We start from the raw sequence: 13,170 nt of genomic DNA on the forward strand, positions 1-13,170 counted from the left end.
GTGGCGGTTGAGGGAGTGTCTATTGCGCAACTGCGCGTGAAGTGAGCTGAGGAGATTAACCGCTGTCCTGTGACGGACGCGTGCAGACAGGCAACACATCGCCAGTCCTAAACGGGAGTTCACAAAGAATCAATGCGTCCGTGGCAGTGAAAGGGGAAATAACACAAGGTAATGAGATGCACGTTGAACTTCTTTTAAGCTCACTGTTTTAGAATGCCGTTTCTTACGAGACGAGAGACGCAGGCGCAAAAGTCAGCAACTATAAACGTTACTAGCCTACTGTGCGTTTGAGATTTCATGTTTGCATAATATTGACAGGCTCAAAGGTGTTATCATAATCATTTACTACTAATAATATTATTATCTGTGTGGAGACATTTCCCCACAAAGTAGGGAATGCCAGGACACACACACACACACACACAGGTTTGTTTCACTATATAAGTGAGGACATTGCATGGACTTCCATTGATTTTATATCAGGTTAATGATATTTTAAATCCCCTAACTCAATTCCTATCCCTAAACCTACCCATCCCAAGAACGTGCAAAACAATAGATTTAAATAAAAACATGTTTTGGCCGATTTATAAGCCTTTTTAACTAGTGAGGACCAGCCAAATGTCCTTACTTATCAGTTATCATAATATTTTACTAGATAAGTGAGGACATTGGTCCCCTTTACAATTATAGCACAACAAACACACACACACACACACACGCACGCACGCACGCACGCACACACACATGTCTGGTGCGCTATCTTTGTGGGGACTTGCCATATAGACGGTTTTTATACCATACAAACCATATATTCTATCCCCCTACACTGCCCCTGCCCCTAAACCTACCCATCACAGGAAACTTTCTACATTTTTACATTTTCAAAAGAACTCATTCTGTATGATTTATAAGCTTTTGTACCCATGGGGACCTCAATTTAGGTCCCCACGGTGACACGAGTCCCCATGAGTCTGTGTGCATTCAGTTTGAAGTCCTCACCAGGCTAGAAAAACATGTACACACACACACACACACACACACACACACACACACACACACACACACACACAGAGCAAAACAGTGTGTAGACACTGCTAGCCTACATTGTACTACTGAAGAAATTAAAATAAGCTTTTAATTGTTTAACAATATTTCATCTGTTATGAGTGAGTTTGTCTGGAATTTATAATTTTTACTTTTATATTTTACGTTGCATCTATTTTGTTCTTTAAGATAGATCCTGTATAGGTCATAGTTTGACTCAAGCTTTTTTGCTCAAAGGTGAAGACCCAACTTTATGCATGTTTTGTAAGACCGTCCTGGGTTTAAACAATAATGCTCGTTTATCAAGTTATTTCACTTAAGGATGTTTAGTAAGATTAAACTCTAATCTGTTAATTAAACTTTGCTGAAATTAAAAACCTTGATTTGGTCTCTACACTTCATTATGGTAACTCTGCTAAACTATAATTACTAAAACTAAAACTGAAACTAAATAAATAAAAACTAAATAGAAATGTATTTGCAAAATAAAAACTAAACTAAAACTAGCAAAACCATTTGTAAAACTAACTAAAACTAAACTGAAATTTGTAGCAAAATTGAAAACGATAATAAAATAAAAACTAATTTAAAAAAGCAAAACTATAATAACCTTGGTGTGATGGAGCATTGTCCTGCATGAAAATCATGTTTTTCTTGAAGGATGCAGACTTCTTCCTGTACCACTGCTTGAAGAAGGTGTCTTCCAGAAACTGGCAGTAGGACTGGGAGTTGAGCTTGACTCCATCCTCAACCCGAAAAGGCCCCACAAGCTCATCTTTGATGATACCAGCCCAAACCAGTACTCCACCTCCACCTTGCTGGCGTCTGAGTCGGACTGGAGCTCTCTGCCCTTTACCAATCCAGCCACGGGCCCATCCATCTGGCCCATCAAGACTCACTCTCTTTTCATCAGTCCATAAAACCTTAGAAAAATCAGTCTTGAGATATTTCTTGGCCCAGACTTGACGTTTCAGCTTGTGTGTCTTGTTCAGTGGTGGTCGACTTTCTGCCTTTCTTACCTTGGCCATGTCTCTGAGTATTGCACACCTTGTGCTTTTGGGCACTCCAGTGATGTTGCAGCTCTGAAATATGGCCAAACTGGTGGCAAGTGGCATCTTGGTAGCTGCACGCTTGACTTTTCTCAGTTCACGGGCAGTTATTTTGCGCCTTGTTTTTCCACACGCTTCTTGCGACCCTGTTGACTATTTTGAATGAAACGCTTGATTGTCCGATGATCACGCTTCAGAAGCTTGGCTATTTTAAGACTGCTGCATCCCTCTGCAATATATCTCACTCTTTTTGACTTTTCTGAGCCTGTCAAGTCCTTCTTTTGACCCATTTTGCCAAAGGAAAGGAAGTTGTCTAATAATTATGCGCACCTGATATAGGGTGTTGATGTCATTAGACCACACCCCTTCTCATTACAGAGATGCACATTACCTAATATGCTTAATTGGTAGTAGGCTTTCCAGCCTATACAGCTTGGAGTAAGACAACATGCATAACGAGGATGATGTGGTCAAAATACTCATTTGCCTAATAATTCTGCACTCCCTGTATGTGGACACTTCTAGTTAGCAATGATTTATCAAAAGCCCCCTGAAATCCAAATGTAAGTGATTTAGCTTTTAGTATGAATATGTTAGCCTTAAGTTTATGAATAAGCTAATGTGCATAAAAATGACGACAAAATTCGTATTAAGAAGATATAAGCATTCCAAACGTAGTCTCTCCCTTACGCTAAAATGGATCACATATTTTTATGACATCACCGCGGACTTCAGCTTCTCGTCACATCTTTTGTCCAATCAAATGCTCTCTAGAATTTGAAGCATCGCGCCCCTATATAGACACTGAAGCTGCGAATGAAATCAGTCACTTTTACTATTTTCTGCATGGTGAATGGCACATAGTGCACTATGTAGGGGATAGGGAACGATTCAGACGAATAATTGTATTTAAATTTCTATTTTAAATAATATCAAAATGTCAAAAAAATCTACTATAAAAAATATGAAACTGCATAACATTCATAACTGTTTTCAACATTGATGATAATAAGAAATGTATCTAGAACAGCAAATCATATTAGAATAGTTTCTGAAGGATCATTTGACACCGAAGACTGGTGGAATGATGCTAAAATAATTCAGCTTTGACATCACAAGAATAAATAATATATATTGCAAAATAAATAATATATTGCAATAGAAAAAATGGTATTTTATGTACTGTATTTCGGATCAAATAAACATCTCAGCTGTATACAGCTGTATAATTTTGGCTATATAATATCCACACTAATCTTACAGCAGAAAAGTAAATACCTTGATGACGAACATGGACATGGTCATTGATTTATTCAATGTATTTTTTTTTATTTTAGAAAGTGAAGGAGCATGTAAGCGGCAGCTCTCTGATCTCGAAACTCGAAGCCAAGCACGACCTACTTAAAGAGGCCATACAGAAAGGTAACTAACCACAACTAGTCAGTTCTTTGACTAAAAATGAAAACGGTAAATAAAAGAGGAAAGAAGGAATCGACATGCATGTGTGAAATTGGTTTGTTGCTGTGCCATCATAAAATATAGAGTAAGATGGTGTAAGATGCCTCACCACAATAAAAGTTGCAACAGTTTGGTTGTAGCAACAGTGACTTTAGTAACTATGTATTCTGCCAAAAACTGTGAAGGAGGAACTGTCAACTCTCTATTCTCATTTTCTCTCTCTTTCTCTTTTGCAGCTGAGGCCACTGATAGCGACCCCTCCAGGTACGTCTCCCATCCCATCTGTCTCTCTGTGACTATGTGCTGTTCACACAGTCAAGTGCTGACAACATTGGCCGCAATCCAGCAAACATCTGCTCTTGTTTCCTGGCCGACGGTCTTTGCGTGTTCAGCAGAAATTTAGATGGCTCTATTGAGAAATGTAACGATCAGTGTAAATGACTCGAGTGATCGAACAGAACGCAATCAATTTCATAATGAGGCTAGAACATCTCATTGTGGGATAAATAGAGTGTGTATTGACCCCAGACAGTGTGCATGCTCTAGAGTACATTTCTGTTGTGTTGTCTGTTCTGTGTGAATTACTGTTATGTTAGCATGTTTGCATGAGTACACTGATGCCATAGTGTCACAGTGGAGTGCCGGTGTATATATTTCCCAGAATGCAGCCTGGTAGGGCAGTGCGTGTGCGGAAAGCCAGGCCCTGCTCCCAGTACAACCACAAACTCTTCTCTGGAGACATGCTCTCCTTCATTCAGGTATAGCCCTGCGGCTGACAGCCCTCTGCTCTGTTACAGATAGACTTCTGTAATGTTCTTGCTGTGTTCCTCTAACTCCATTCCCTCCATGGCTTCCTCAACACTTGTGCCTCATTTTTATGTGCTTCCGATCATGTGTGTTGCATTTGTACAGTTCTGATATGGCTTTGAGCATGGCTATCCCTCTGTCTGATTATTGCATCTAGTTTAATGATTACTTGTGAATTTTGGGGTGACCATTTGTAACCGATTTTAAATAATGAGAACATGTATGGAGATAATTTGATCACTTCATGCTCCCCGAGTAATGTTGGAGAAAAAGGTTGGCGCGGTTTGCACGATTGTGTTACCGAATCTTATTTGAAATGACATGCTACGTTATTTCCATAAAGTGACATGACCGCTTATTAAATCGGGTGAGACAAACGCTCTGACAGTTTTCTCTCCAGGCATCTGTGCAGCCAAGCAACCTTAGTTGTTCACCTGTGTGTGTGTGTGAGTGAGTGAAAGCATGCATATTTTAGTGCATGTGTGTGCTTATAAGACCCCCTTGGCTGTTCTCTGAATACTGCATCATTTCAAAAAGTTATCAAAGCCCCTTGCTCAGTGCAGTGTTTCTTGATGCTCGTATTTAATGCCTCTTCCATGTTATTATGGCATATAAAACAACTTGTCTTGCTTCTCATTGAAACTGCTGGCAAAAGTGCACCACAGTGGCTGGCTGTTTTTTAATAGCCTTGGTTCTGGAATTCCTTCCTTGTTTTCTCCATAGGGATTAAAAAATAAAAACAGAGAATGAACTACAATCCCATAAAGCATTATGAATGACCCAATCAAATATAAAATCCACATAGTGTAAATAGAATCTAGTTGCTATTTTCACTAAGTGAAAGATTAGATTCTCTTTACTAAGTGAAAATAGTAATATATTCTATTTACACCATATAAAAGTAGCAGTTCTTTGCCATATAAATAGTAATTACATTTAATGATCATTTATTTTAGCAGACACATACTATTTGCACCTCAGTATTGTTGTACATTAACAGGATGCAATAATAAGTGTAAATTATTATTTTTATTTAAATTATTAAATGAAAATGCCGCCTTAAAGGGACAATAAAAGCCACCCTTACACTTCTCCCTAACCCTACCCAATAAAATTTGAGCTTCAGCTCATGCAGTTCAAACAGCAACGCGCCACTAATAATAACTATGATTGGGACTGTCAACCCTACCCTTTATTATTATTATTATTATTATTAAACATTTTGTTTGGCGCTTTATTTACACATTTAGAACATTTGATTTATTTTTATTTAAAATAGATGCCTTTCTGATGTGATTTGAGATGAGAGAAGAGAGAAGAGCAAGCTTTGCAAAAGGCGGATTTGACGCCGTGTTTGTCGCAAAAAAACGTGATCTATTAGCCATGCATACGCTTTACTGATTTCTCTAATGAGGATGTTGAACTACGGCCGTTTTTTTTAAATGTGGTTTGGCCAGGTATTATTAGCCGGAGCTAGTGCGAATAGCACTTGCCAGCAAGGCACGCTATTTTCACTTGGTGTGAATAGACACTCTGATTAAGATATTGGCAAATTTACATAAATAAATATGTGTATTTATTTATAAATGTGTAAATTCTTAATAGATATATGTAAATGTACATTTAAATGAAGGAAAAATTTGGGGAAAATATGAATATATATTATATATATAATATAATAATATAATATATATTTATCATTATTTGTAAATATAATTAAGTCATTATAATGAATTAAAATAATATAAATTAAATCATTCCATTACTATTATTTATGGTTATTAAATATTCAGATATGTACCAGTTTTGTTTATTTACTTCTTGATTACATCTTACTTATTCTTTGAGTGGGTTGCTTTTCTTGAACTCTTTTGTTGCAATTTCTTTTTCCGTGTGATTGGTGGAGATTTCTGAGTGCTATAGTTCTTAACTGCAAATTCACAAATTAAACGTATTTTATCTAAAAAGGAATTTAAAATGACACTTGTGGCTTCTACAAAAGTATAAATTGCTTTGTTGTCCAAAAATCTATATGGAGAAAACGAATGGGATTTAATTAGCATCATATGATACCTCCTTTGGCTAACTCTCATTTGCTCTGCTGGCTTAGTGTTTTACAAACTGACTCGGTTTCGAGATGTAGTCCTCTGATAGCACTGGGGAGCTCCATACTTAACACGTTTTGAGCTTCTACCCAAGGTGCTACCATAGAGCTCACAACAGCTAGTGTATAATGCCAGCTAAATTCTGCACCATCTAAGAGCTGTCAGTCCTGCTTTCTACCTTATCTGCACTTGATATCCTTATTAGCAGCATCCTAAGGAGACTACCGACACCAGACCCCCCTGCTGAAAAGACCAGCTTAGACCAGCATGCATTTGGGTGGCTGAAAAATAATGTTATTGTTAAAATTTTAACTATTTTTAATCAATATTTAGTCTGCTTTTCACTTAAAAGGGTAGTCCACTCTGAAATGAATGAAAATCATTTACTCAGCCTCAATTTGTTCCAAACCTATATGAGTTTCTTTTTGATCTTTTGAACACAAAAGAAGATATTTTAAAGAATGTTGGTAACCAAACAGCATAATATTTTTTCCCCCATACAATGAAACTCAATGACTACCGCCAACTGTTTGGCCACCAACATTCTTTAAAATATCTGAAAGATGAAAGAAACTCAGGTCTCAGTTTTTGCAGTGTGACAAATCAATTATAAACATACAATATTTCATCTGGTCTCTCAGTTAATATGAGGCCATAATTACTGCTTGATAATTATGTCTACAAATATAGAATGTCTGCTGTCACTGCTTGAACTTTTTTTTGGTGTCAACTTTCCATTTCTAAGCTCAAGGGTGATGTAATGTCGGTCTGAGCATAACAAACATCAAACAGAGGTCAAATTGGTCAACCAGCATGGTCTTTCTGGTGAAGCTGGTCAGCGAGTGTAATCTTGCTGGTTAAATTTAAGAAGCCTATTGGGCAAGCCAGCATCCACCAGACAGCATATGCTGGTGAGCTGTCATGCTAGTGGTTTCAGCAGGGTGCTCTCTATTCCCTGAGATTCCCACCATGTGTTTCTCTGTCCCTCTCTTTTCCTGGGAGCTCAGGCCTGTAGAGCACTGCTCTGCCATCTGGCTCTCTGCACCATGTGAAATGACTTCCTTCTTCCCTAGCTTCCATTCTCACACTTTTATTCTATTGTGGTGAAGTGTCTAATAGTGTCTACTACATCCTGCATTAGCAATGGCTTCTGTATCTCTTCATCTTAAGTGGACAGTAAATCTTTGAGATGTGCACTCTCGTTACACCGCTAATAATTGGATAATGCAGTCAGGGCCACAGAACTGCTTTGCCAACAACACTGTTTTTTTGGCTTTATTGGTTGATCAATGGGTGCAGCCCAGTAAAATGGACATTTTTATTCTGTTAAAGTGGATTGAAATCAGATTTAGGAACATTGTTGGCATCGAGCTATACTGACATGTTGTTTCTGACACTAAAAGACCCCAATGAGCATAGTTTTATGTCCTATATTGATGAATTTCCCATTAAAACAAGATGTTTGGGTGAGATATCTGATTTTTTTATGAGAGGAGACAATAATTAAGGATTTATAGGTGTTATATCTGCTCCTTAAATATTTCTAGATACTTTTTAAATCTGAATTGTTTAGATTTTTAGAACACACATTAGATTATTTTGCATCAACCTTTAGTATTTACAACAGTGCATAAACATTTGGTCCGATACTTGCGTTGATCTGAACCATAGACTGTAAAAAAGGCGCCCCTTCACTTTCGTACATTGGAGAGAAGTGAAGCTGGCATTGTCCGAATATGGGGCTGAAACCTTGCGCTGATTTGGGAGAGAGAAGGAAGTAGTGCCGCGATATCAAAACCCTGCACTGCCGCAGAATCTGTTAGTACAGTTTACTGCAGAACAACTCATTATGTTGGTGTGAAGTCCTGCGCTCAAACTTGGCATCATCAAGCTGTGCCTTTGTTTTGAATAGGCGCCCTCTAGCAGACGGAAACGTTACATAGTGCAGCTTTAAAGCTAATGTTCCAGTCTCTTCCTGAAAATCCAGACAAAAGTATGTTGGTGCCTCAGTGACCACTTCGCTCAGAGAAGCTGTCAGTCACAGCTGTCAATCATGGCGTCACATCCTTGTTTTAATAGCATCAAATCACTAACTAAAACTTATTTTAAAAAATGCTTGAACTCAGCATGATAACTACTTAAAAATTCATTTTAAGTGTAATTTGATTTGTTTAGTTTGTCTCGTCCCATTAGAATGCATGGGTTTATGGGCTATACTGGGACCAACCACCTGGGGGCGATCGGGGCGTTTTGGGTTCACTTTTTAGGACATGTGCAGCACACTAATTGGCAGACAGGTTGAATGAAAATCCACTCAGTAGGTGGCGCTTATGTAATGGCAGAATTAGAGCGATTTACACAAAGCAACTCTGTGCTTTTAAACACTACTTAATTAAAGATGATCTATCATGCTTTTTACATTTCCAACTATCTTTAGTGTGTAATGTTGCTGTTTGAGCATGAAAAATGTCTGTAAAGTTAGCACAAAGTCACTCCAGAGGAAGCTATTCTCTATGTCAGTAAGCAGTAAGCACTGTTTCTGAGCTCCCTGAAATGCCTCAGTTGTAGTCTTGCGTTTTCTTCCGGGAATAAAAACACGCCACAATATTACTCATTTAAATAATTCCTGCCTAAGGTATGCATATAAAATGGGACACGGCCTAGTTGAGTTGTTAGTTGTGTGTTGAAACTTGCGGTTATGGTAAGGGACGTGACATTTCCGAAACGAACGTTAAAACATTTAGATATCTACTAAAAGTGTATTTTGTAAACATCCAGGAGTACAATAGCATATAAATAACAAAACATGAACTAAAATCTAATTTTGATTTCACGCTGCCTTTTTAAGCCTATTACTCTAATCTAGCCAGTTCTACATTAAAACGGAGCATCCTTGACATGTTGCTTTTCATCTAAACGTTCTCTGCTTTTGTCTTTCTCCCTTACCCCAATTTTTCTTCCCTTTTTCTGACGGCTTTTGCTTTTGTTTGCTTTTATGTCATACTCTCCGTATTTTTCACATTACACACTCCTTCTGGTCATGCCAAACAATCTGCTCCTCCTTTATATGTCCCTCCTGTCTCTTTCTTTCCTTGCTTGGCTGGCTGTGACTGTAGAAGAAGGAGGCGGATGTCGAGGACTCAGGTACAGCTGTTTACCCTGTCATGCATGCATCTTGTGTGCATCTGTTTTTGTGGGAAAATATATTTCTGTCCTCTCTGCACTTTTTGTCTCTCTCTTGGCACATTATGTTTGCTATGCTTCACATGCATATTTGTTTTATTTCTTTCATGATTGATTCCTATACAACTCGGTTTCCATCCAGATGTGCATAATTATTATTCCCAATTTCCCTCCATTCTCTTTCTGACAGAGCTCTGGGCAACAGATCCCCCTGGTGGTGGAGAGCTGCATTCGCTTCATCAACCTGCACGGTAAAACTGACAATCCCTTATTATTATATAGTTACACTGTCATTTTTGCTCATTAAATAGGTTTTACACATAACAAAAACAAAAAAATATGTTTGAAATGATTTACAATGAAATATAATGAAGACTATAGGCATATATCAGTAGATTAATAAAAGTGCAAATTATTCATAGCTGACTTCTAATAGTCCATTTACTGAGAGCACTTTTAATTTAGGTACTATTAATGTAAAGGAGAGTGAGTATTTATGTATATGTGAATATAAATGTGATGTTTAACAGGTCTGCATCATGAAGGCATTTTTAGAGTTCCTGGATCACAGACTGAAGTCAATCATATCAGGGATGCCTTTGAAAGAGGTACGGTCATGTTTAAATGGATGACTACAGGTGCATTCAAATAAGAATATAACATTATTTAATGCTCAGTTGACTGGTAAATATTGCAAAATTAAAATAAATCACTCTGACTGTTTATATATCAATAATGACTGGCTGAATGTACACTACCATTCAGATGTTTGTCGTTAGTAAGGATGCATTCATTTGATTAAAATTGACCATGAAGACATCTATGATGTTTCAAAAGATTTATATATTTGAAATATTGTTTTGATATTTTTGTTCATAAAAGAATCCTGTAAAATGTATCATGGATTCCAAAAAAATATTAAGCAGCACAACATTGATTACAATTAGAAGAAATGTTTCTTGAGCAGCAAATCAGTACATTAGAATGATTTTTGAAGGATACTTTGACACTTAAAGGTACAGTGTGTAATATTTATGAGGATCTATTGAGAAAAAAATGCAATATAGTAAATAACTGTTTTTAGTGGTGTATAAAACCTTACATAATGAACCGTTATGTTTTTATTACCTTAGAATGAGCCATTATTATCTACATACACCACGGGTCCCCTTACAGTGAAGTCGCTATTTTGCGGCACCATGTTTCTACAGTAGCCCTAAACGAACAAACTTCTCTCATAGCACTTCTAGTCACTTTCAGATCTTTCAGACGACGACCTTTTTGTCCTGTATCTGCCCCCATAGCTTCTCTGTGTGCTTTGAAAGGGCGGGGTGATTGCAATCCACAACCTCACTGCTAAGATGCTGCTACAATTTACACACTGCATTTTTAAGAAATGATGCTGAAAATTCAGCTTTGACATCACAGGAATAAATTACATTTTGAAATGTATTCATATAACATGAATTATTTTAAACTGTAATAATATTCCCCAATATTTGGTGAACATAAGACACCAAACTTTTGTTAGTGTATATTATCTTATATTTTTATACAAAGATGCCTTTTCGTTCAGTCTCTTGTCTGTATTCTCTTCTCGCTAACGGTTCTTCTCTCCTTTATTTGGTTAAGCAGGAGAGGACCCGCTCACGGACAGTGAGAGTGACATGGATTCAGTGGCTGGGGTTCTGAAGCTGTATTTCAGAGGTCTAGAGAAACCTCTGTTCCCTGAGGAGAGCTTTAGCCGGCTCATGGAGTGTGTCCGTAAGATGCCTTTCATGTTTGCATGTTACCCAAAAAGTATTTGGACATTTACTTTGCATTCGATAACGACATATCCAACCTAGTGGCAAGCAAATGATGTTAGAGCATTTCTCAGAAGAAGTATTTTCTTCTGTGCCATTTTGCAATGAATTTTAACCAAGGTCACAAGGTAGCACCTTTCAAATGTACAAAAGGGTCAGTAAGCATATTCTAATAATACTTTTCAGAAAGAATGCATTTCATTTATCAAAAGTGTCAGTAAAAACCTTTATAATGTTACAGAAATGTTAAGCAGCACAACTGTTTTCAACAGTGATACTTTCTAAAGGATCATGTGACACTTAAGACTTTAGTAAGGATGCTTTGCCTTCACAGGAATAAGTTACATTTAAAATATATTTTAAGAGAAAACGTTTTTTTTTTAAGTATTTATATTTCACAATATTGCTGTTTTAGCTGTATTTTTTAATCAAATTGCAGCATTGATGAGCAGAAGAGACTTCTTTCAAAATCATATAAAAATCAAAAGCTTACTGGCCACAACCTTTTGAATGCTTGTGTATATTGCTTTAAATAGTTAATTTAATAAGTTATTGGGTTTGAAAGTCTTAATTGAGTTGACAATTAACTCTGTGTCTCTTTCAGAGATGGAAAACATGACAGAAAAAGTAGCGCAGATAAAGGCGGTAGTCTCGACCTTCCCTAGACCCGTCGTTATAGTGATGCGTTATCTCTTTGCCTTCCTTCATCAGTGAGTCCTGCTCTCTTTTTCTTAAAGGCCCTCATAATCGTTCCAAACCTGATTATGGTGCACAGTGATACGGTCTGTAACCTATTTTGTTTGTGTCTGTTCAGTGTCTCTCAGTACAGTGATGAGAACATGATGCAGCCGTATAACCTGGCCGTGTGCTTCGGCCCCAGTCTGCTCAGAGGGGTGGAGATGGGGGGTGATGAAGTGACCCTGGCACCTCAGATCAATGACCTTGTCAAGACCATGATCCTCCATCACGAGAACATTTTTCTGGGGCCATCTGAACTCCCGGGCCCCGTCTATGAGAAATGCATGACTCTGGAACAGGAGTACTGGTGAGTATTAAAGGGGTACTTCAGCGCTAGGAAGATGAATCTGTATTTAAACTGAGTCATTAATGTAGTAGAAATGTGAAATTATTTTAGAATTTGGTGCCTTCTAGACTGAGAAAAGACAGAAAATGTATTTTTGTCTCATGGGGATGAAAGACTACAATTCCCAGAATGCTTCGCTGCCCTGTGTGGCCATTCACAAAGCCACCGCTACTGGATTACAGAGACTGAGTTCCTACAATTAAATACTGAACGTGTCTGTTCAATATAACGATCGAGTTGCCGCGTGAGTCTCACAGCACTAGCTCAAATTAGGAGTCAGATTACATTTAACGTCATAAATGAGCTGATGAGCTCTCATGATGAGAGCTGAGGTAATCGCGACCACATTCGCGGCATACGTTCACAACGCATATTTAGTTCATGCCTTTGGAAGCTTAACTTTCATAGAAATTAATTTGAGAAGTTAAAACACTTACATTGCTTAGCATCAGTTTAAATTAATGCCTGTAGCTGAGGTGTGCTGTAAGTGTGATCTCCATTCCCCATGCCAAGTTGAAAACATGAGGAAATGGCTCCCTCTGCTGGCTGTAGTCTTTAGCCTCCGGGCAATCATTCCTCTCGTGACGCAAATATCGTCAATTTGCATCACGAGAGGAATTTTTCCAGAAATA

The 13,170-nt window shown here is 37.7% G+C and overlaps 1 protein-coding gene across 3 annotated transcripts in view; it reads left to right on the forward strand.

Annotated features, from left to right (window-relative positions):
• The window catches only part of arhgap4b (Rho GTPase activating protein 4b), a 37,034-nt gene that overhangs the window by 16,394 nt on the left and 7,470 nt on the right, over nucleotides 1-13,170 (forward strand). For 2 of the 3 annotated variants that reach the window (XM_067446473.1, XM_067446474.1), the window contains exons 11-18: nucleotides 3,434-3,518; nucleotides 3,791-3,818; nucleotides 4,216-4,312; nucleotides 9,840-9,900; nucleotides 10,180-10,257; nucleotides 11,285-11,413; nucleotides 12,059-12,164; nucleotides 12,269-12,499. In XM_067446473.1, the coding sequence (XP_067302574.1) occupies nucleotides 3,434-3,518; nucleotides 3,791-3,818; nucleotides 4,216-4,312; nucleotides 9,840-9,900; nucleotides 10,180-10,257; nucleotides 11,285-11,413; nucleotides 12,059-12,164; nucleotides 12,269-12,499 (815 nt within the window). Of the gene's footprint in view, nucleotides 1-3,433; nucleotides 3,519-3,790; nucleotides 3,819-4,215; nucleotides 4,313-9,582; nucleotides 9,611-9,839; nucleotides 9,901-10,179; nucleotides 10,258-11,284; nucleotides 11,414-12,058; nucleotides 12,165-12,268; nucleotides 12,500-13,170 lie in introns of all 3 variants that reach the window. The other variant, XM_067446476.1, reaches the window with a different exon arrangement.

The sequence above is a fragment of the Pseudorasbora parva genome, chromosome 6 (genome assembly GCF_024679245.1).
Source record: "Pseudorasbora parva isolate DD20220531a chromosome 6, ASM2467924v1, whole genome shotgun sequence".
Classification (NCBI taxonomy): Eukaryota; Metazoa; Chordata; class Actinopteri; order Cypriniformes; family Gobionidae; genus Pseudorasbora; species Pseudorasbora parva.